At 39.5% G+C, this 19,496-nt stretch overlaps 1 protein-coding gene across 1 annotated transcript in view; it reads right to left on the bottom strand.

Moving 5' to 3' along the window:
- Positions 1-9,428: 9,428 nt before the first annotated feature.
- The window catches only part of chat.S (choline O-acetyltransferase S homeolog), a 78,841-nt gene continuing 68,773 nt past the window's right edge, over positions 9,429-19,496 (bottom strand). The window contains exons 14-15 of the mRNA XM_041571160.1: positions 17,958-18,095; positions 9,429-10,361 (exon numbers count right to left, since the gene is read on the bottom strand). Of these exons, the coding sequence (XP_041427094.1) occupies positions 10,104-10,361; positions 17,958-18,095 (396 nt within the window). The 3' untranslated portion in view covers positions 9,429-10,103. The remainder of the gene's footprint in view (positions 10,362-17,957; positions 18,096-19,496) is intronic.

Below are 19,496 nucleotides of genomic sequence, written 5' to 3'. Positions count from 1 at the left end.
GGTCGGATCGTGGGACCGCATCAACGAATAGATGCGGCCGCGATCCGACGGGATTTTTTGTCCCATCCGATCGAGATCTGGCCGACTTTCGGCCAGATCTCGATCGCTGAAGCCCGTTGGGGGGCCCCATACATGGGCCAATAAGCTGCCGACACGGTCTGTCGGCAGCTTTTATCGGCCCGTGTATGGCCACCTTAACATAAGATAACAGCTGCCTGGTAGATCTAAGAACAGCACTCAATAGTAAAAACCCTGAGACACATTCAGTTACATTGAGAAGGAAAAACAGCAGCCTGCCAGAAAGCATTTCTTTCCTAAAGTGCAGGCACAAGTCACATGACTGGGGGCAGCTGGGAAATCGACAAAATGTCTAGCCCCATGTCAGATTTTAAAATTGAATATTAAAAAATCTGTTTGCTCTTTTGAGAAATGGATTTCAGTGCAGAATTCTGCTAGAGCAGCACTATTAACTGATTCATTTTGAATTTTTTTTTTCCCATGACTTTTTTCCCATGACAGTATCCCTTTAACTCTGTGAACTCAAAGTGAGTGTGGGAGCTGCTAAGCGAGTGTTGGATGTGATCTAAGTGTTGCATGTGAATTAGGTGTTAAGCAGTGTTAAAAACCTTAAGGTATTTAAAACCAAATAGGCGTTTGTGAGAAATTACCCAGTGTAACTATGAGCACAAGTTGGTTTGCTAGTATTACTCAGTGTGTGTCTTGTCACATGTATGTGATAACGGAGCAGCAGTTCCATACAGTAGTTACATGTGAGAAATGTCAGTGGGTTTTCATCTTGGAATCTGAACTGCAGACTCTAAGGGGGAACTTGCAGCACTGAGGGCAGTGGCAAACGTGGGGGAGGAAAGGAGTCTCACAGAGCAACCACTGTCAGGGGCTAGTGGAAAGGGGGGAGGAGAAGGAGCAGTGGAGGCTAATGAGGGAGGAAGCTTTGTGACATTCAGGAGGGGAAGTAGGGGACAGAAGGGTAGGGTGACTGGTCCACAGCTTGTCCAAAACAACAAATACACAATTTTGGCTGACTATGCTGGGGAGGAAAGCTCTGAACTGGCATGTATGGAACAGGCTGACTCTGACCCTGAGAGGCAGTGGCTCTAATACGGGTAGTGGGGGGAGTGCAAGGAAGGAAAGGCAGGTTCTAGTTATAGGGGATTCAATTATTAGAAAGGTGGATAAGGTAATCTGCTGTAAGGACCCTTCATACCAAACAGTCTGCTGCTTGCCTGGTGCTAGGGTTCGGAATATGGTGGGTACCAGTGACAAAGTTAGAGGAGGTGGTGAAGTCCTCAAGAACAAAGTTAGAGGAAGTGGTGGAGTCCAATTTTAAAAAACTAGGTGTAAAGTTGAGGGCGAGGACTTCAAAGGTAATTTTTTTTAGAGATATTACCTGTGCCACGAGCAATGATAAGAAGACAGCGGGGGTTTAGGGAGATTTATGCGTGACTGAGAGTTTGGTGTAGGGAGGATGGTTTTAGGTTTTTGGAGAACTGGGCTGATTTCTCAGTCGGCTACAGGCTCTTTGCTAGGGATGGGCTGCACCTCAATAATGATGGTGCAGCTGTTTTGGTGGAGAAGATTGCTAGACAGTTGGAGGAGATTTTAAACTAGGCATGGGGGGGTTCAGTAAAAGATGCAGTGAAAGACAGGTTATTTGAGCAAATTAAGGGAAAATGTAGGAGGAGATTTGGTTGGGGTGGGTTTTCATCTTGGAATCTGAGGGCTGTCATTTGTTCAATATGGTACCAGTATTAAATGTATGTTTGCAAATGCAAGGAGTCTGACTGGCAAAATGGGAGAGCTGGAGGTGCTGGTGCTGGAGGGAAAATATGATGTGATTGGTGTGGCCAACAACAGCTGAATGAGTCACGATTGGGCAGTTAATATCTGCAGCTTTGTTTCGGAGGGACAGAGGCAATAGAATAGGAGGAGGGGGTTGTCTATTTGTTAGGCAGGATTTAAAATCTTATATAAAGGAAGAGGTTATGTTAGAAAATGAGGGAGCAGAATTCTTATGGGTAGAGTTCTTCACCAATTGTAAAGAGTCCAGCAAATTAATTTTAGGAGTGTGCCATAGAACCCCTAATGTAAGTGAGGAGGAGGAGGCTAAGCTCCTGATGCAAATAGAAAAGGCTGCTAGTTTGGGTAAAGTAATGAAAATGAGGGATTTTAATTACCCAGATATTGACTGGAGCAATAGTACTGCCAGATAAGTTAATGGGAACAAGTTTATAAACATAATAAAAATGCTATTCTGGATCTACTGATCTCAAATGACCCAGAAATTATAGCAAATGTGCAAGTCATTGAACCCCTGTGTAATAGTGACCATAATGTTATATCATTTAAAGTGGACCTGTCACCCAGACACAAAAATCTGCATAATAAAAGTCCTTTTCAAATTAAACATGAAATCCAATTTCTATTTTTTATTAAAGAATTCATAGCTGTTGTTAGCTCATTTAAAAAACCTCAGCTGTCAATCAAATATTGGCTGCCCCTCCTCTATGCCCTGGGCATAGAGGCAGGGCAGACAATTACTTTCACTTTCTATTCAGCACTTCCTAGATGTCACTGCTCTCTACACATTCCCCCAGTTCTCTTCACCATTTAATTGTGTAGCCAGGGCATGGGAATGGACATCAGGTCACCCATTCTGGTGCACAAACAAGATTCTGAGATGATGCAAGTCTTGCCTTAATAACAGTGTCCACAAAATGGCTCCTGCCTGCTTGCTATAATTATTAATTCCCAGAACGAAGGAAACAAGATTCAAATAATTAATATAGTGTAAATAAAGTTCCTTTTGCTTGACTAATGTGAAAAGATAGTATTATGAATATTTTTTTGGGTAACGGGTCCCCTTTAATATCTGGTGCAAAAAAACAAATATACACAGGGGCAACAAAAACCATGAATTTCAGAAAAGCTAATTTTAGTGCCTTGAGGACTGCCCTTCAGAGCATTGAATGGGGCATTAAGTTTTCAGCTAAAAACACAGAACAGAAATGGTTGTCATCTAAAATGATATTAAATCATTACTGTTCTCAATTTATTCCCTTAAGGGGTATATGTAGAAGCACTAAGAATCACCCAGTGTGGCTTAATATAAAAGTAAAAAAGTTAATAGGAAAGAAGAGAAAGGCATTTCAAAACTACAAGTCTGTTGGGTACAGAGGGTGGTTGTTAATGGTACATTCTCTACTTGGAGTAAGGTTGTTAGTGGGGTCCCTCAGGGCTCGGTATTGGGTCCACTTTTATTTAACTTGTTCATTAATGACTATGGGGAGGGTATTGTAAGTAATGTAGCAGTGTTTGCAGATGACACAAAACTATCCAGCCCAATAAATTCCATCCAGGATGTGCCGTCCTTGCAACAGGATCTTGACAAACTGGAAATCTGGGCAGCTAAGTGGCAAATTAGATTCAATGTTGATAAGCGTAAAGTCATGCAGCTGGGATGTAAAAATATACAAGCCACGTATACCCTTTATGGGACTGCACTAGACAAATCCAGTATGGAAAAGGACCTTGGAGTCCTTGTAGATGATAAACTTGGCTGTAACAAGCAATGGCAGTCAATAGCATCAAGGGCAAATAAGGTCTTGAGCTGTATTAAAAGGGACATTGATTCACGGCACTTTATAGAGCACTGGTAAGGCCCCATCTAGAATATGCCATACAGTTTTGGTCTCCATCACTCAAACAGGACATTATTGAATTAGAGAGGGTACAGAGAAGGGCAACTAAGCTGGAAAAAGGTATGAAAAATCTTAGCTATGAAGAAAGACTGGCCTAATTGGGGATGTTCACGCTGGAGAAGAGGCGTTTAAGGGGTTATATGATAACTATGTATAAATATATAGGGGGATCATATAATAATCTCTTTAATGCTTTATTTACCAGTAGCTCTTTTCATCTGACACAAGGTCATTCATTCTGTTTAGAAGAAAATAGATTCTGCCTCAATATTCAGAAGGGGTTTTTTACAGTGAGAGCTGTGAAGATGTGGAATTCTCTCCCTGAATCAGTTATACTGGCTGATACATTAGATAGCTTTAAGAAAGGGTTGGATGGCTTTTTAGGAAGTGAGGAAATACAGGGTTATGGAATATAGCTCATAGTAAAAGTTGATACAGGGACTAGTCCAATTGCCATTTTGTAGTCAAGAAGGATTTTTTTCCCCCTCTGAGGCAAATTGTAGAGGCTTCAGATGAGGTTTTTTGCCTTCCTCTGGATCAACTGGCAGTTAGTCAGGTTAAAAAAAGTTAATAGGTTGAACTTGATGGACGTGTGTCTTTTTTCAACCTAACTTACTATGTTACTATGTTACAAAGATTTTCAACAGGTTCCCAGACCACACTGAGCTTGTGGTTTTCACTCATTGACTGGATCTTTTTGGATACAGAGGTGCTGGACCTTTAGTCTGATGCATTACGCTCAGTATATAAAATACAGCATTTCTGGACATATTAATTTGTAGAGTTTAAGTTCTCATTTAAGGTTAATTTGACAAGTAAGGTATTAGAGGTATTGGTAACTATTGAGAATGAGGGACTTGTGTTTTATTCGCTGTAGTGTTACCTGAACAAATTCATGTCACCTAAAGTTCAACCCAGTGCATAGCGGGTTACAGGTTACTCAGCTTTGTTTCAGCAGAATCCATATACCATAACAGGATTTAAACATGGAACACACTGGCCAAAAACAGGCCACACAGAATGGCCACAGAAAGCATAGTATAATGGCCACACAGAATTGCCACAGCAAGCATAGTATGAAGCTGACATAAACCTTTATTTTCCAGGAAATCTTGCAAACATTGCAATAAATATATAAATATACAGTTTTTTTTTTTTTTACCAGATTTCATAGAAATGGCAATGTATAAACCAAATACATAAGACATGAAATGGTAATTTTATAAAAATAAAAACTATTAAAACAGTGTGCATTCGTAATTCGTAAACTTTTATGTTCTCTGGAAGGCCATCACCTCTGTTCTTGCCAGTTCTCACAATATTTGTGTATATTAAAATGGTGGAGAGCAAGCTGTAAACAATGTAAGAAGCAACCATGCTTTAAACAAGTGAAACACATAATAGCTTGAGTTCTACTCAGCACTATCCTAGTTTGTTGAATAGCAGTATAACTATCTGATACCCTTATAAAAGTTTGTAGTAACATGGCGCTCAGCTCATGCAATCAAAATTTCCTAGTGCTCACTGGTTTGAGCTAGCCAATCGCAAATATCCAAGCTTTAGGATTTTGTATACAGTATATAAAAATCTTTATTAAATACCTGCTAAAAGTAGATATTCAAAAAAAAGTTTTTTTTTAATATATAAAATCCTACTAGGTATGCACTAGGTATGAACTTACCATTTTCTTCCTCCTACTGAGGAACAGTATGTTGCAACATCAAATATGTGCATTCATGTCCTTAAATCCAATGTTAAATATTCAGCTAAATTGTAGTTGAGCAGACTCAAAGGGTGAATATGATTATAAGTGACTTGGCAGCTTTTTGGCACAAAACACTTGTACAATTTCAGGACTCCATCAATAGTACTCATTTACTTTACATTGCATAATTCACCGATCACATTTCCTTTAGAATAAAATACATCTTCATAATATATTTTACAATATGCTGAATTGTTAAACAATTTTTCATATTTAACATATCTATATATTTAAATATCTACACATTTATATTATTTCTAATGCATAGTACTCTGAACAAACACAACATTTTATGGCACTAAAGACTGTATTTTTATGTTGTAAAAACACACATATATAAGTACTGCATTCGGAGCAAGATAATCAATTTGTGAGATGTATTTTAATCAGATTATGTATTTAAGAGACATTACATGGAAACTATGGGTCCTATTTATCAAAATCCGAGCTCCACGAATGGACCTTATTTATAATTAAAAAAGCATGATTTAATCGGAATGGATAAATCAGAATCATGTGATTTATTTTCCTGAATCGTCCTTTTTTCTGGCATTTTTCATATTTTTTTGCCTTAAAAAAACAGATTTTTGGGCTAAATCCATCGCAGACTGCAGAAACTTCCAAATAGGATAGCAGGTCTGAGATGGAGGAGTTTCAGATTCTGACTTTTTCCGTCCTCACAGTATAATAAATATTGAAAAATTTTAGGGTTTTTTTTCACAAAAAATTTGGATTTTATAGTAAAAAAAAACTTGAATTTTTAGAGTTTTTTGCATTTGGACTTTAATAAATAACCCTCTTAATGTTTAAAAAACAAACAACTATATAAAAGATAGTTGAGAGAATTGTATATGGTTGCCAATTTTAGTAAAATATAATTAAATTGCACATTTTCAGTGTTTGTAATGTTGGTAAAGTTATATGTAAATGTAATTGTTATTAAAAACAGTATCTGCCTGTACTTATCTTCTGTACTGCTGTCTACAAATATATGTACATGTAGCTGTAATGTCTGGCTATTAAAACAATGTTGCAAAAAACAGCTCTAACAGAGCTAAGAAGAAGTATGCAGGACCTTGTGGGAATTGGATTCTTGGCTGAAGGAGAGCTGAATTCTACTGCAATGTTTCAATAGCCAGAGCTAGGAAGGGACCAACAGAAACTGCTTTTAATAGCAGTTACATTTACAAATATTTTGTTTATAGTACTTTTGTTTTAAGTCCTTTGGGGTAAGAACAGACAAGGTAGGTAGAGTATTTGGGAATGATTTGGCTCATTGTTCCAGTCAGATTTGCTTTTGGTTGTTTAGGTTAGTCATATATTTTTTGTGCACGTCACCTCTCAAATAGTGCTTTTTCAGTCTTTTCCTTGCACCTTGGCAAGCCCTCTATTATTATTATTATAATGGTTAACATGTATTTATAAAGCACTAACATATTCTGTAACTCTACATAAAAAGTGGGTTTATACATTGAACATACATAATTACATACAAAGCAATGAATAATTACATACAAAACAATACAAGAAATGAAGAGGGCCCTGTCCAAAAGAGCTTTACTTAACACCTGCAGTCTGAATGGCATGCAATTATAAATATATCCTATGGTCTTAGTCTGGGCCTTTGTTAATCATTTAGGGTTATGTAATAAGAGACACTAAATTTGCCCAGGTGCAGTAACCCATAGCACCCAGGAGCATTTACTGGTCATCTGTTTAAAAGCAAACATCTTATTGGTTGCTGTGGGTTAGTGTCCCTGGGTAAACCTAGTGCATTTTTTCATATGGGGATTACTTCACTGTTAAACTGCATTGGAGTGGCTCAATAACAAAAAAATGTTGGGCTTATCTTCCACAAATGTAATTTCTGTGGTTTACATCATTAAGCAGCAACAGGTCTGGAAAGGTTTATTAAGCAGAATCAGAGACAAATTAAACAGGCACCTGTAAAAATCAGCTGCCATGTTCACTAGTTTATTTTCTTTTAATTTAGGTATCAGTATAAGATGAGCAAAATGCCTGACATAAATTGAGATTTTGATGGATTATTCCACATAGTTAATACAATGACTGCAAATCATCCAGTTTGGATGCTAGGCATTTTGCCTTAATGCCTATTTAAAGATATGTTACCAATATAATTTAACATCTGTTAAATGAATAATATGATTTTCAAGGCAAATTTTAAATTGTTTAAGGCAAAGAAAATGAATTTACGAGACATGGTTGGGCTTCTGTATTAATATGGACAGTCAGAGCCTATTTGCCTTTACACAAGACATTTGCTCATAACATTTGCTCTAATTTGATTTTTAAGAGATTTTTTTAAGGTTTTGCTTATTATAAAATAATTACTGCATGGTTCGCCTCATTTAGTACCTGAAAATGTTAATAAAGTACAACATATATTTATATCGCTTTGGCTCATTTTTTCAACATATTTTGCTTTGGGCATACATTTATGGAAAATGAACCAATTTTTATTCATATACACATTTATATTGCCACATAGATTTCTAAAGGAGCTGTGAAGTTTATTGCTTTCAGTCAGGAAATCGCAGCAGGGATGCAGGATCATATTTCTCTTCAATAGGGTACAATTTCTATATTACTCTAGGTCCTTAATTTATGGTGAGACCTTGCAGTCATCAATATTTGGCCTCTGTATTGCACCATCCACTTTCTAGTATAAAATGTATTAATTTTTACTATTCCCATGAGAGGAATTCTGTGCTACTTTGTTACTCACAAGAAGGTCAATGTAAAATAGCAAATTAAATGTATGTTTACACATCTGGGAAGTTGTATTAAACATATATCCTCCTATGAACAATGTTGGCAGCACTTTTCGGTTTTGGGCGAATGTCATTCTCTGCCTTTTTTTTCCATTCATAATACCCATGGACTAATGAATAGAAGAAAATAATGCAATTTTTTTTTCAATTATACATTTCTTAGTAACACTGATTTTGAGAATTAGTTTCACCAAAATTGGAAATATTAAAGGGATCCTGTCATCAGAAAACATGTTTTTTTCAAAATGCATCAGTTCATAGTGCTACTCCAGCAGACTTCTGCACTGTAATCCATTTCTCAAAAGAGCAAACAGATTTTTTTATATTCAATTTTGAAATGGAGCATGACATTTTGTCAATTTCCCAGCTGCCCCTAGTCATGTGACTTGTGCCTGCACTTTAGGACAGAAATGCTTTCTGGCAGGCTGCTGTTTTTCCTTCTCAATGGGTTTTTACTATTGAGTGGTGTTCTTAGATCTACCAGGCAGCTGTTATCTTGTGTTAGGGAGCTGCCATCTGGTTACCTTCCCATTGTTCTTTTGTTTGGCTCCTGGGGGGGAAAGGGAGGGAGGTGATAACACTCCAACTTGCAGTACAGCAGTAAAGAGTGATTGAAGTTTATCAGAGCACACGTCACATGACTTGGGGCAGCTGGGAAATTGACAATATGTCTAGCCAAATGTCAGATTTCAAAATTGAATATAAAAAAAATCTGTTTGCTATTTTGAGAAATGGATTTCAGTGCAGAATTCTGCTGGAACAGCACTATTATCTGATTAATTTTAAAAAAAAATTTTTTCCCATGACAGTATCCCTTTAAGTACAGTACTATACTATGGGGGGTTATTTACTAAACTCCGAATGCAAAAATCACGAAAACTTTGTGATTTTTTTAATATAAAATCGGACTTTTAAAAAATCACAAAATGTTTTGGAATTTATTAAACCCGAGGATGGAGAAGTCTGAAACTGAAAATCAGGCATCTCAGACCTGTCGAAGTTTCATATAAGTCAATGGGAGAAGTCCCAATGATTTTTAGATGTGTGCTGGGTTTTTGGCAATACCCTGAAGTTTTCAGAGTTTTCAGGTCGTATTTTTCTTGCAAACAAAATTTTTGGGAAAGTGTATTAAAAAATAAGCCCAAAAAACCTGTGCGGATTTGGTCTGAGTTTTTTTCAGAAAATATAGAGATAAATTCGGACTTTGATAAATAACCCCCTATTTACTTTGTTCCTGTATATGTAAACATCTATTATTTAATTTAGGGTGAGGACACAGGGTGTTGTGTAGTGTGCTGGAAAGGTGATTTTGTTTTGGTAACAAAACCCCTTGGGCCGTTAGCATTAGACTGAGGACTTGAGTATTACTAAATGCAATCTTCTCTTCTGCGTTTGGAACTTTTTTTATTTGTTGGCTTACCTTAACTATTGTATTTAGTATGGTTTTAGAAAATATTTTTTTATGAACTACTACCAAAAGGCCTGCTAAAACCTACAGTTATTTTTAGATAAAAATATTTTAATGCTTTAAATAATGCTTTAATGCTTAGTTTTAGTGGTCTAATTAGCTGTAATAAATCTGGGGCAAAATTGAAATTACAGGAGTTTCAGACACTGCAGCAGAATTTCATGCCACTACATATGGTGAAACATAAATATGTTTTTTCTGAAAGAATCTGATTTAATTAGGTATAAGTGTTATATAAAATAAAGAAATTGTCCTGATGTTTGTTATTTACTTATTGGTTGCCATAAAAATATAATTAAAGAAAATACTTTGACTATCTTGCCTATCCTATATTTTTGCATAGCAAAATAAAGCCGCTATGGCTTGGTCCCCTTTTGTGCCTTTTTCTCTTTGACTGGTGTTTGGACCTCACAATTACACGTTAAGCATAAATTCCTCATAGCAAGGAGACTTTCTTCTACAGCTTTGACAAATGTTGTTGAGGATGTATCTTTGCAGTCACGATAGCTTGAGACGCAGAAGAGGATGTGTTCCGGCTGTGGATTATAACAACAGCCATACCCATTTGGGACAACAGGGCCATAGCAGCAAAACATTTCCATTGTTGTTGGAACCTGAAAAAAAGGTCAAGCATTCAGTTACATTCTAATAAAGCATAAACTGAGCTATAGTATGAAAACCTTTGAAGCTCAAGTACTATCTATATGTTATGCATAATTTAATTTTATAAAGACTTGTTGTAATAAAAGTACCTGGTGGTCTAGCGGTGCGGCGGCGTGGACGGCTGCCACGCCGCCGCGCTCCTTCTTCTTCCTCCTCCCAGCGCCATTAAAGGCGCAAGCGTGATTGCGCCAGCGCGGTTGGCGCGAAAACGCACGTTCTGGGGCGTGGAATTCTTGCCCTATAAAAGGCCCATTCAGACTGCTGACTGATGCCCATGATAGAACTTGTTTCTTGTGGTTCCTGAGCCTTGTGTGTTTGATCTGTTCTGAATCTAGTCTGTTTGATTTCCCGTGTTTGACCCAGCCTGTTCCTGACTATTCTGCATTCTGTATCCTGACCCTTGCCTGCCTACGACAACTCTTCCTGCTTAACCCCTTGATTGACAACCCGGTTTGACCCTTGCCTGCCTGACGATTCTTGATATCTGCCTGCCTCGACCCAGCCTGTCTGACGATTCTCTAGCCTGCTCCATTTGTACCGTGACCTTCGGCCCAAAAGACTCTGCTAACAGCCGTGCCCCTTCGCCAGCCAGAACATCTTGCCTTGCACCCCTCGTTAAGTCCAGGTGGCATCCAAGTAAGCTGAGGGCTCCTCCCGAAGCCCAACGGTGGTCACACTACTGGTGAAGCCGAGCCGAGACCAGGGTGCTTGGCATTTGTTCTGGTATCGGGTGCCGGCCGTGACATTATCACGGGCCATGGAGGATGAAAGTCACGAGCTGCTGCTGCTCCTCCAACTTCCACCGAAGCGCTTCTTACCACCCTGTTACAGCGCTTGGAGGACCATGAACAGAAGCAAAATTATCTCCTGCAGGGTTTCCACAACTTAACCCGACAGCTGGAGACTACGCAAGCTTCCCAGCAGCAATCTGTTCCTGTTTCTGCTCCTCTTCCTCCTCCTGTGGGTTCAACCAAACACAATGAACCTAAAATTGTGTTCCCTGAAAAGTTCAGTGGGGATCGCACCAAGTTTTTCGTCGTTAATGAGGCATGCAAGTTGTACCTAAGTTTCTTTCTCACTCTTTCCAATCTGGTGAGGAGAAAGTAAGATTTGTTATGACCCTGCTTTCGGGTGACCCCCAAATTTGGGCCCTAAGGCTGCCTTCCTCTAACCCTGCTCGTTATTCCCTTGACACTTTCTTTAACAACATGGCAATTCTTTACGATGACCCGGATCGTGCATCTTCTGCCGATTCTGCGATTCCTAAATTGCGCCAAGGGAAAAGTGATGCGGAGGTGTACTGCACCGAATTCCGCCGGTGGGCAGTAGAAACTGGGTGGAACGATTTGGCTCTACGGAGTCAATTCCGTTTGGGGTCCCTTGCCATCCAGGTAGATAGAAGGCAAAGGGAGAGAAGGGGTGAGAGGAGTACAAACTTCTCTGGGGTTACTAATCTAAGATCTAATGTGGTAACCAATGTAAAATCTTCTAACCCCTCTGTGCCTTTGCCTCAGGAGGAGCCTATGCAATTAGGCATATCCCATCTATCTCCTGAGGAGAAAGCACGCAGGCGTTCCTTGGGTCTTTGCATGTATTGTGGTGAAAAGGGACATTTTCTAAACCAATGCTCTAAGAGGCCGGGAAACTCTGAAGCCTAAATGGAGATGGGGAGCTCCATTTGGGTGCAGGAATTTCCTCTCCCCAATCTGCCTCTAAGGTGTTGTTACCAGTCAAACTAACCTGGCCTACGGGCTCTGTCAGGGTGTCCACTTTTGTGGATTCTGGGGCAGAGGGGAACTTTTTGGACGCTGCATTTGCAGCCAAACATAACATTCCATTGGTTCCTCTAAGTTCCCCACTGAAAATTTGGGCGGTGGACAAAAGACCCTTAGGGTCGGGTATAGTTTCTAAGAAAACGATTTTTCTTTCTATGACTGCTAATCATCTGCATGGTGAGGAGATAGCATTATACCTCATTGAAGGTGCTACTTCTTCTCTCATCTTGGGGTTACCCTGGCTCCAGAGGCATAACCCTCTAATTGATTGGGTTTCTAAGAGGGTAGTTCAATGGGGTTCAGGGTGTGAGGGGGTCTGTTTTCCTCAGGTAGTAGCTACTACCTCCCTAGAAGGGTTACCTGCAGCTTATGCTGAATTTGAGGATGTTTTTTCTAAAAAGGCTGCTGAAATCTTACCCCCACATCGGCCATACGATTGCCCAATTGATCTAACCCCAGGGTCTACACCCCCTCGTGGGAGAACCTACCCTCTTTCATTGCCAGAAGCCCAGGCTATGAAAGAATATATTCGGGAAAACCTGGAAAGAGGCTTCATTCGGCCTTCCTGTTCCCCTGCTGGGGCTGGGTTTTTCTTTGTGGGGAAAAAAGATGGGGGTCTTCGTCCCTGTATTGATTATAGGGGTCTCAATAAGATCACCATTAAGAATCGCTATCCTCTTCCCTTGATCTCTGAGTTGTTTGATCAGATCAAGTATGCTAAGATTTATACTAAACTTGATCTTAGGGGGGCTTATAACCTCATTCGTATCAGGGAAGGGGATGAGTGGAAAACAGCGTTCAACACTAGGGATGGCCACTACGAATATTTGGTGATGCCATTCGGTCTGTAACGCCCCTGCAGTGTTCCAGGAATTTGTCAATGACATCTTTCGGGACCTGCTGGGGATATTCGTAGTGGTCTATCTTGATGACATTCTTATTTTCTCTTCTAATCTAGGTGAACACAGGAATCATGTCTGTGAGGTCTTGCGTAGACTTAGAGAAAATAATCTGTATGCAAAACTTGAGAAGTGTACTTTTGAGGTGACCTCTGTTCAGTTTTTGGCGTTTAACATTTCTAACAGGGGTCTTGAGATGGATCCAGGGAAGGTGAGAGCTGTCCTGGAATGGACCCAACCCCTTTCTTTACGAGCAACCCAAAGATTCCTCGGTTTTGCAAATTATTACCGCCAATTCATCAAGAATTTTTCCCTGGTAGTTGCTCCATTCACTAACTTGACCAAAAAGGGTGCTGACCCTAGTATTTGGCCCCCAGAAGCAGTTCAAGCTTTCGAACGCCTCAAAAAAGAATTCAGTTCTGCCCCTATTTTGCAGCATCCTGATACTACCTTACCGTTTATTGTGGAGGTAGATGCCTCTGAAGTGGGTGCTGGGGCAGTCCTTTCCCAAAGGCACCCGATTACCAACAAGTTACATCCCTGCGCTTTTTTTTCTAGGTAGTTTTCAAAAACTTTTTTCCTGGTAGTTGCTCCAATCACTAACTTGACCAAAAATGGTGCTGACCCTAGTATTGGGCCCCCAGAAGCAGTTCAAGCTTTCAAACGCCTCAAAAAAAGAGTTCAGTTCTGCCCCTATTTTGCAGCATCCTGATACTACCTTACCGTTTATTGTGGAGGTAGATGCCTCTGAAGTGGGTGCTGGGGCAGTCCTTTCCCAAAGGCACCCGATTAACAACAAGTTACATCCCTGTGCTTTTTTTTCTAGGTAGTTTTCGCCTGCAGAGGCAAACTATGATATTGGTAACAGGGAATTGTTGGCTATCAAGTGGGCCTTTGAGGAATGGCGGCATCTACTTGAGGGTGCTAAACATATGGTAACAGTATATACAGACCATAAAAACCTGCTTTACATAGAATCGGCCACACGGCTAAACCCTAGGCAAGCTAGATGGGCATTGTTCTTCACCAGGTTTAACTTTTCTTTAACATACAGGCCTGGATCTAAAAACACCAAAGCTGATGCACTCTCTAGGAGTTTTGAATCTACCTCCTCTGACTCTAGTGAGTGCATCCCCATCATTCCTAGGGAGTTGATTGTAGCCACATTGGATTCTGACCTCTCCACCTTTTTGTCCCCTGTCCAATCTTCTGCTCCTGCAGACACTCCCGCTGGGAGAATGTTTGTGCCTGAGGAGCTGAGGGAACAAGTTCTTGAAGAGGTTCATAACTCCAAAATGGCTGGGCATCCTGGCATTGCCAAAACTATTTCTTTGTTAGCCCGTCATGTGTGGTGGCCTTCTTTTAAACAGGATACTAAGGTTTTCGTAAATTCTTGTATGATTTGTCAAAGATCTAAATCCTCTCGTCAATTGTCACAAGGTCTGTTAAATCCGTTACCAATCCCTGAGAGGCCATGGTCCCATCTTTCGATGGATTTCATTGTAGATCTGCCTCCCTCTCAGGGTAAAACTGTAATTTGGGTGGTGGTGGATAGGTTTAGTAAAATGAGCCATTTTGTTTCCCTTCCACACCTCCCTTCTGCCAAAACTTAGCCGATCTGTTTATCTCTCATATTTTCAGGTTACATGGTTTTCCTGTTAACATTGTGTCTGACAGAGGTGTTCAGTTTGTCTCGAAGTTTTGGAGAGCTTTCTGCTCTTTAATTGGCATTGATTTATCCTTCTCAACTGCTTACCATCCCCAAACCAACGGACAAACTGAAAGAGTGAATCAATCCCTTGAGCAATATCTCAGGTGTTATGTATCTGATAACCAGTCCTCTTGGGCTGAATTGTTGCCCTGGGCAGAGTTTGCCTACAATAATGCCACTCACTCCTCTTCTGGGGAGTCTCCTTTCTTTATTGTAAATGGGCTACATCCAAAGGCATTTTCTTTTTCTGGTTTAGATTCCTCTGTACCCTCTGCTAATTCCTCTGTCAATCATTTTTCTAAAGTTTGGTCCAAAGTTCATCATTCTCTTTCTGCAGCTTCATCTGCTCAAAAGAAAGCTGCAGATAGATCTCGTAGAGAGGCTCCTCAATACAAGGTGGGAGATTCTGTTTCTACCAAAAATATTAGGTTGAAGGTACCCTCTCTCAAACTGGGTCCCAGGTTCATTGGTCCATACCCAATAACTGAAATAATCAATTCTTCCTCTGTTCGTCTCCAATTACCTGCAGAGTTTAAAATATCTAATTCTTTTCATGTTTCTCTTCTAAAACCAGCCACTCAAGTCCGCCATATTCCTGTTCCTCCCCCAGTATTAGTCGAAGGTCAGCCTGAATTTGAGATCCAGGAGTTCCTCGATTCTCGCCTGGTACGGGGTAAGCTCCAGTATCTTATTAAGTGGAAGGGCTATGGCTCTGAGGAGAACTCCTGGGTCTCAGTCGATGACATCAAGGCTGATCAACTCAGAAAGAAATTCCATCAAAAATTTCCTGGGAAACCTGAGGGTCCAGTGGCCCCCCCTAGAGGGGGGCTAATGTAATAAAAGTACCTGGTGGTCTAGCGGTGCGGCGGCGTGGATGGCCGCCACACCGCCGCACTCCTTCTTCTTCGTCCTCCCAGCGCCATTAGGGCGTGCCTGCGCCTCTGGCGCGAAAACGCACGTTCTGGGGCGTGGAATTCTTGCCCTATAAAAGGCCCATTCAGACTACTGACTGATGCCCGTGATAGAACTTGTTTCTTGTGGTTCCTGAGCCTTGTGCGTTTGATCTGTTCTGAATCTAGTCTGTTTGATTTCCCGTGTTTGACCCAGCCTGTTCCTGACTATTCTGCATTCTGTATCCTGACCCTTGCCTGCCTACAACAACTCTTCCTGCTTAACCCCTTGATTGACAACCCGGTTTGACCCTTGCCTGCCTGACGATTCTTGATATCTGCCTGCCTCGACCCAGCCTGTCTGACGATTCTCTAGCCTGCTCCATTTGTACCGTGACCTTCGGCCCAAAAGACTCTGCTAACAGCCGTGCCCCTTCGCCAGCCAGAACATCTTGCCTTGCACCCCTCGTTAAGTCCAGGTGGCACCCAAGTAAGCTGAGGGCTCCTCCCGAAGCCCAACGGTGGTCACACTACTGGTGAAGCCGAGCCGAGACCAGGGTGCTTGGCATTTGTTCTGGTATCGGGTGCCGGCCGTGACACTTGTAGATTGAGTCAGATATTCCCATTTGTAGAACAGTTATCACAAGATGCAGCCGTTTTCCTCATTTGACTCTTCAGACTTCAAATGCACTTGGATGCCTTATCCCAAGTACTTTTACTTTGCCCCTGTGCTTCATCTTATCCATATTAACAAGTTTTATTCAGGGAATACCTTCACATGGAGGCTTATTTATGGAAGGTCGGATTTTAGTGGTTTGCGAAACCACGACTAAACTCACAAATTCTAAAACTACGATTGTAAAAGAATTTATTCAAAGATCTGAATATAAAAAGTACAAACAAAAAAAATACGAAAAATTTTGAAAATGTTAGTTTTTCAGACAATCTCTAGTGGGGAAAAAATCCAAAAACTGCTAAAGAAATTTGATGTTAGTAAATGTAAATACAGTATACATATATATATATATATATATATATATATATATATATATATACTCAACGGGAGTCAAATCAAGATTTGATCATACGTTTCAAACACCAAGGGGATTATTTGCTAAACTCTGAATGGAAAAAACATGAAAAAATCGAGATTTTTTTAATATAAAATCAGACTTTTAAAAAAAATCACAAATTTTTCTGAAAATCTGGCATCTCAGACCTGTCAAGGTTGCATATAAGTCAATGGGTGAAGTCCCAATGATGAGTTTTCTACGGTTTTGGGTGAAAATTCCGTAAAAATCTTGAAGTCGTGAAATTTGGATGAAAAAAATCAGATTTTTTACCGCAAAGTAAATTATCAGCAAAACGTAATAAGTAAGCGTAAAAAACTGAGCGGATTTGATCGGAGTTTGTAGAAGAAAATATTCCGATAAATTCTGATAAATAACCCCCCAACTGTGCTTTTTCTTGATTTTGTTATCTTTGAGAAAGAGCACAGTTGGTGTTCGAAACGTCAGATCTTTTTCAATAAATCTTGAGTGCGGTACTATGTCACTTTATTTACCTTAATTGCCAGCACCCAGAAAGGTGTGCTCCTCCATGTTTCTCTCTCTTTCTCTCTCACTCTCTCTCTCTCTCTCTCTCTCTCTCCCTCTCTCTCTGTGTATATATATATATATATATATATATATATATATATATATATATATATATATATATATATATATATATATATATACTGTCTGTCTGACTTTTTCCCAACCTTTCTGCTTTCAAGAAATCTCTTAAAACGCACTTCTTTCAAGAAGCCTACCCTCACTCTGCTTAACTACCAAACGCAACACCACATACAGTACCACATTTCTCACCCACTTCATTCGATCTTGCCCACTCCCACACTTTCTGTATTACTTCCTTCCCTTTAGAGTGTAAGCTCTTTCTGCATGGGGCCTTCCTCACCTTTTGTACCGGTACTGATTGTGATGTATGTAACTCCATATGTTCTATGTATATAATTTCATATGATTTAGTTGTATAATCACATTTACTTTACAGTGCTACACAATATGTTGGCGTTATATAAATACATGTTAATAATAATAATATATATATATATATATATATATATATATATATATATATATATATATATATATATATATATATATATATATATATATATATTGTTTTTTTTTTTTGTATTGACATCCAAAAGGTATCCAGGCAAATTTTTTTTCGTACCAATTGAAATAAATGTTAAAGGAACGCTTACCTGACTGGTAGAGAGGATGAATCGATTGCTAGTTAAGTACATCTCATCTCTAAAGAGCTCAGGCAGTTCCTTGAAATGTTCTTGTGCTAACTCCCTTAGTGCGAGTAAGTGGTTGTCTATTGCCATCCCGGTAATGGCCTGGAGAAAATGTAATAGAAAATATGAACTACTATAACTAGATTACATTTCACCTTGAAGCTGAAGGAGAAACACTTTGTGGAAGGGTGACCTTAGAGGAGAATTTTATTTTATAAAAGTGTAACCATCATCTAATTCAATTTTATTTTACAGCTGTAAACTTTACCTTGTGTGCATTTCATTGCCAGGAGATTTATTTAGTACACATAGCCATTTAGATCTTTTTAAAACATATTGGATGTACCATTATTTACTGTTTTATTATGATGTTGCCTTGGAGCAGTGCTGCTACACTTTTGTTGGTATTGTTTCACCATAAGATGAAATGCCTTGAATTACAAAACATCATTTCAACAGTGGATTCAACATTGGGTGCCTATTATATTTTGCCTCTGTGAACTACAAGGGCCTACAAGGGCCACCTTAAATACTCTTCATACTCTTCCTACTCTTCATAGTTTCTTATTTGGTACAGATAATGTATGGTATAATATGTCATGCAGGGTATGCTAACATTGGAGCATTCTGTCGTTAGGCACAGACATTCTGACATCTATAATTTTTAATAGGAAGACTACAAAAAGTATCCTAAAAATTAAACTATAGTGATTCTTACACATCCTCTGCTGTACTGAGTTGTATATTATTTATATACTATATGTACTGTATTGATCTATGCTTATATGTTAAAGGAGAAGGAAAGCTACGGAGGCCATTTTTGCCAATAGATTAGCTGCAATAGTGCAAGCTAGAATGCTATATTTATTATGTAGAATGTTTGACCATACCTGAGTAAAAAGCTCTAGAAGCTCTCTGTTTGTTTAGGATAGCTGCTGCAGTATTAGTTTGGTGTGACATCACTTCCTGTCTGAGTCTCTCCCTCCTCACTTATAGCTCTGGGCTCAGATTACAGCAGAAATGGGGGGGGGGGAGAGGAGCAAATTGAGCTTGCTCACGCCCAGGGCAAGGAGGTTTAAGATGAAGGCAGAAAGTCTGATACAGAAGCCCATGTGTACACAATAGAAGGAAATAAATTTTGTGTTCATTTTGACAGAGGACTCAGAGCAGCACTACTTTGAGGGTTTATTGGTATATTTAGATGGACCTTTCTGAAAAGGCTTACTTAGTTTTAACCTTTCCTTCTCCTTTAATAGGCATACTTCCTAACATACATGACCCTGTTTGTGGTGACATACAATTTTTAAGTTCATGCTTATTTGTTTGTTGTTCCTAATACTGAAAGGTTTGAAGACCAGCAAACATTTCCAGTTCTGCATAGTGATTAATCTTAAAATTATATCAAGCAGAATTACCAAAATCTATTAACCCATGTGCTGTTAGTTCCTCCTGGGGAAACATGAGGTACAGCGCTGCAAAATATGCTGGCACTTTATGAATAAA

Source organism: Xenopus laevis, chromosome 7S, assembly GCF_017654675.1.
Source record: "Xenopus laevis strain J_2021 chromosome 7S, Xenopus_laevis_v10.1, whole genome shotgun sequence".
NCBI classification, from domain to species: domain Eukaryota; kingdom Metazoa; phylum Chordata; class Amphibia; order Anura; family Pipidae; genus Xenopus; species Xenopus laevis.
This window is presented reverse-complemented; position numbering and strand designations above follow the sequence as displayed.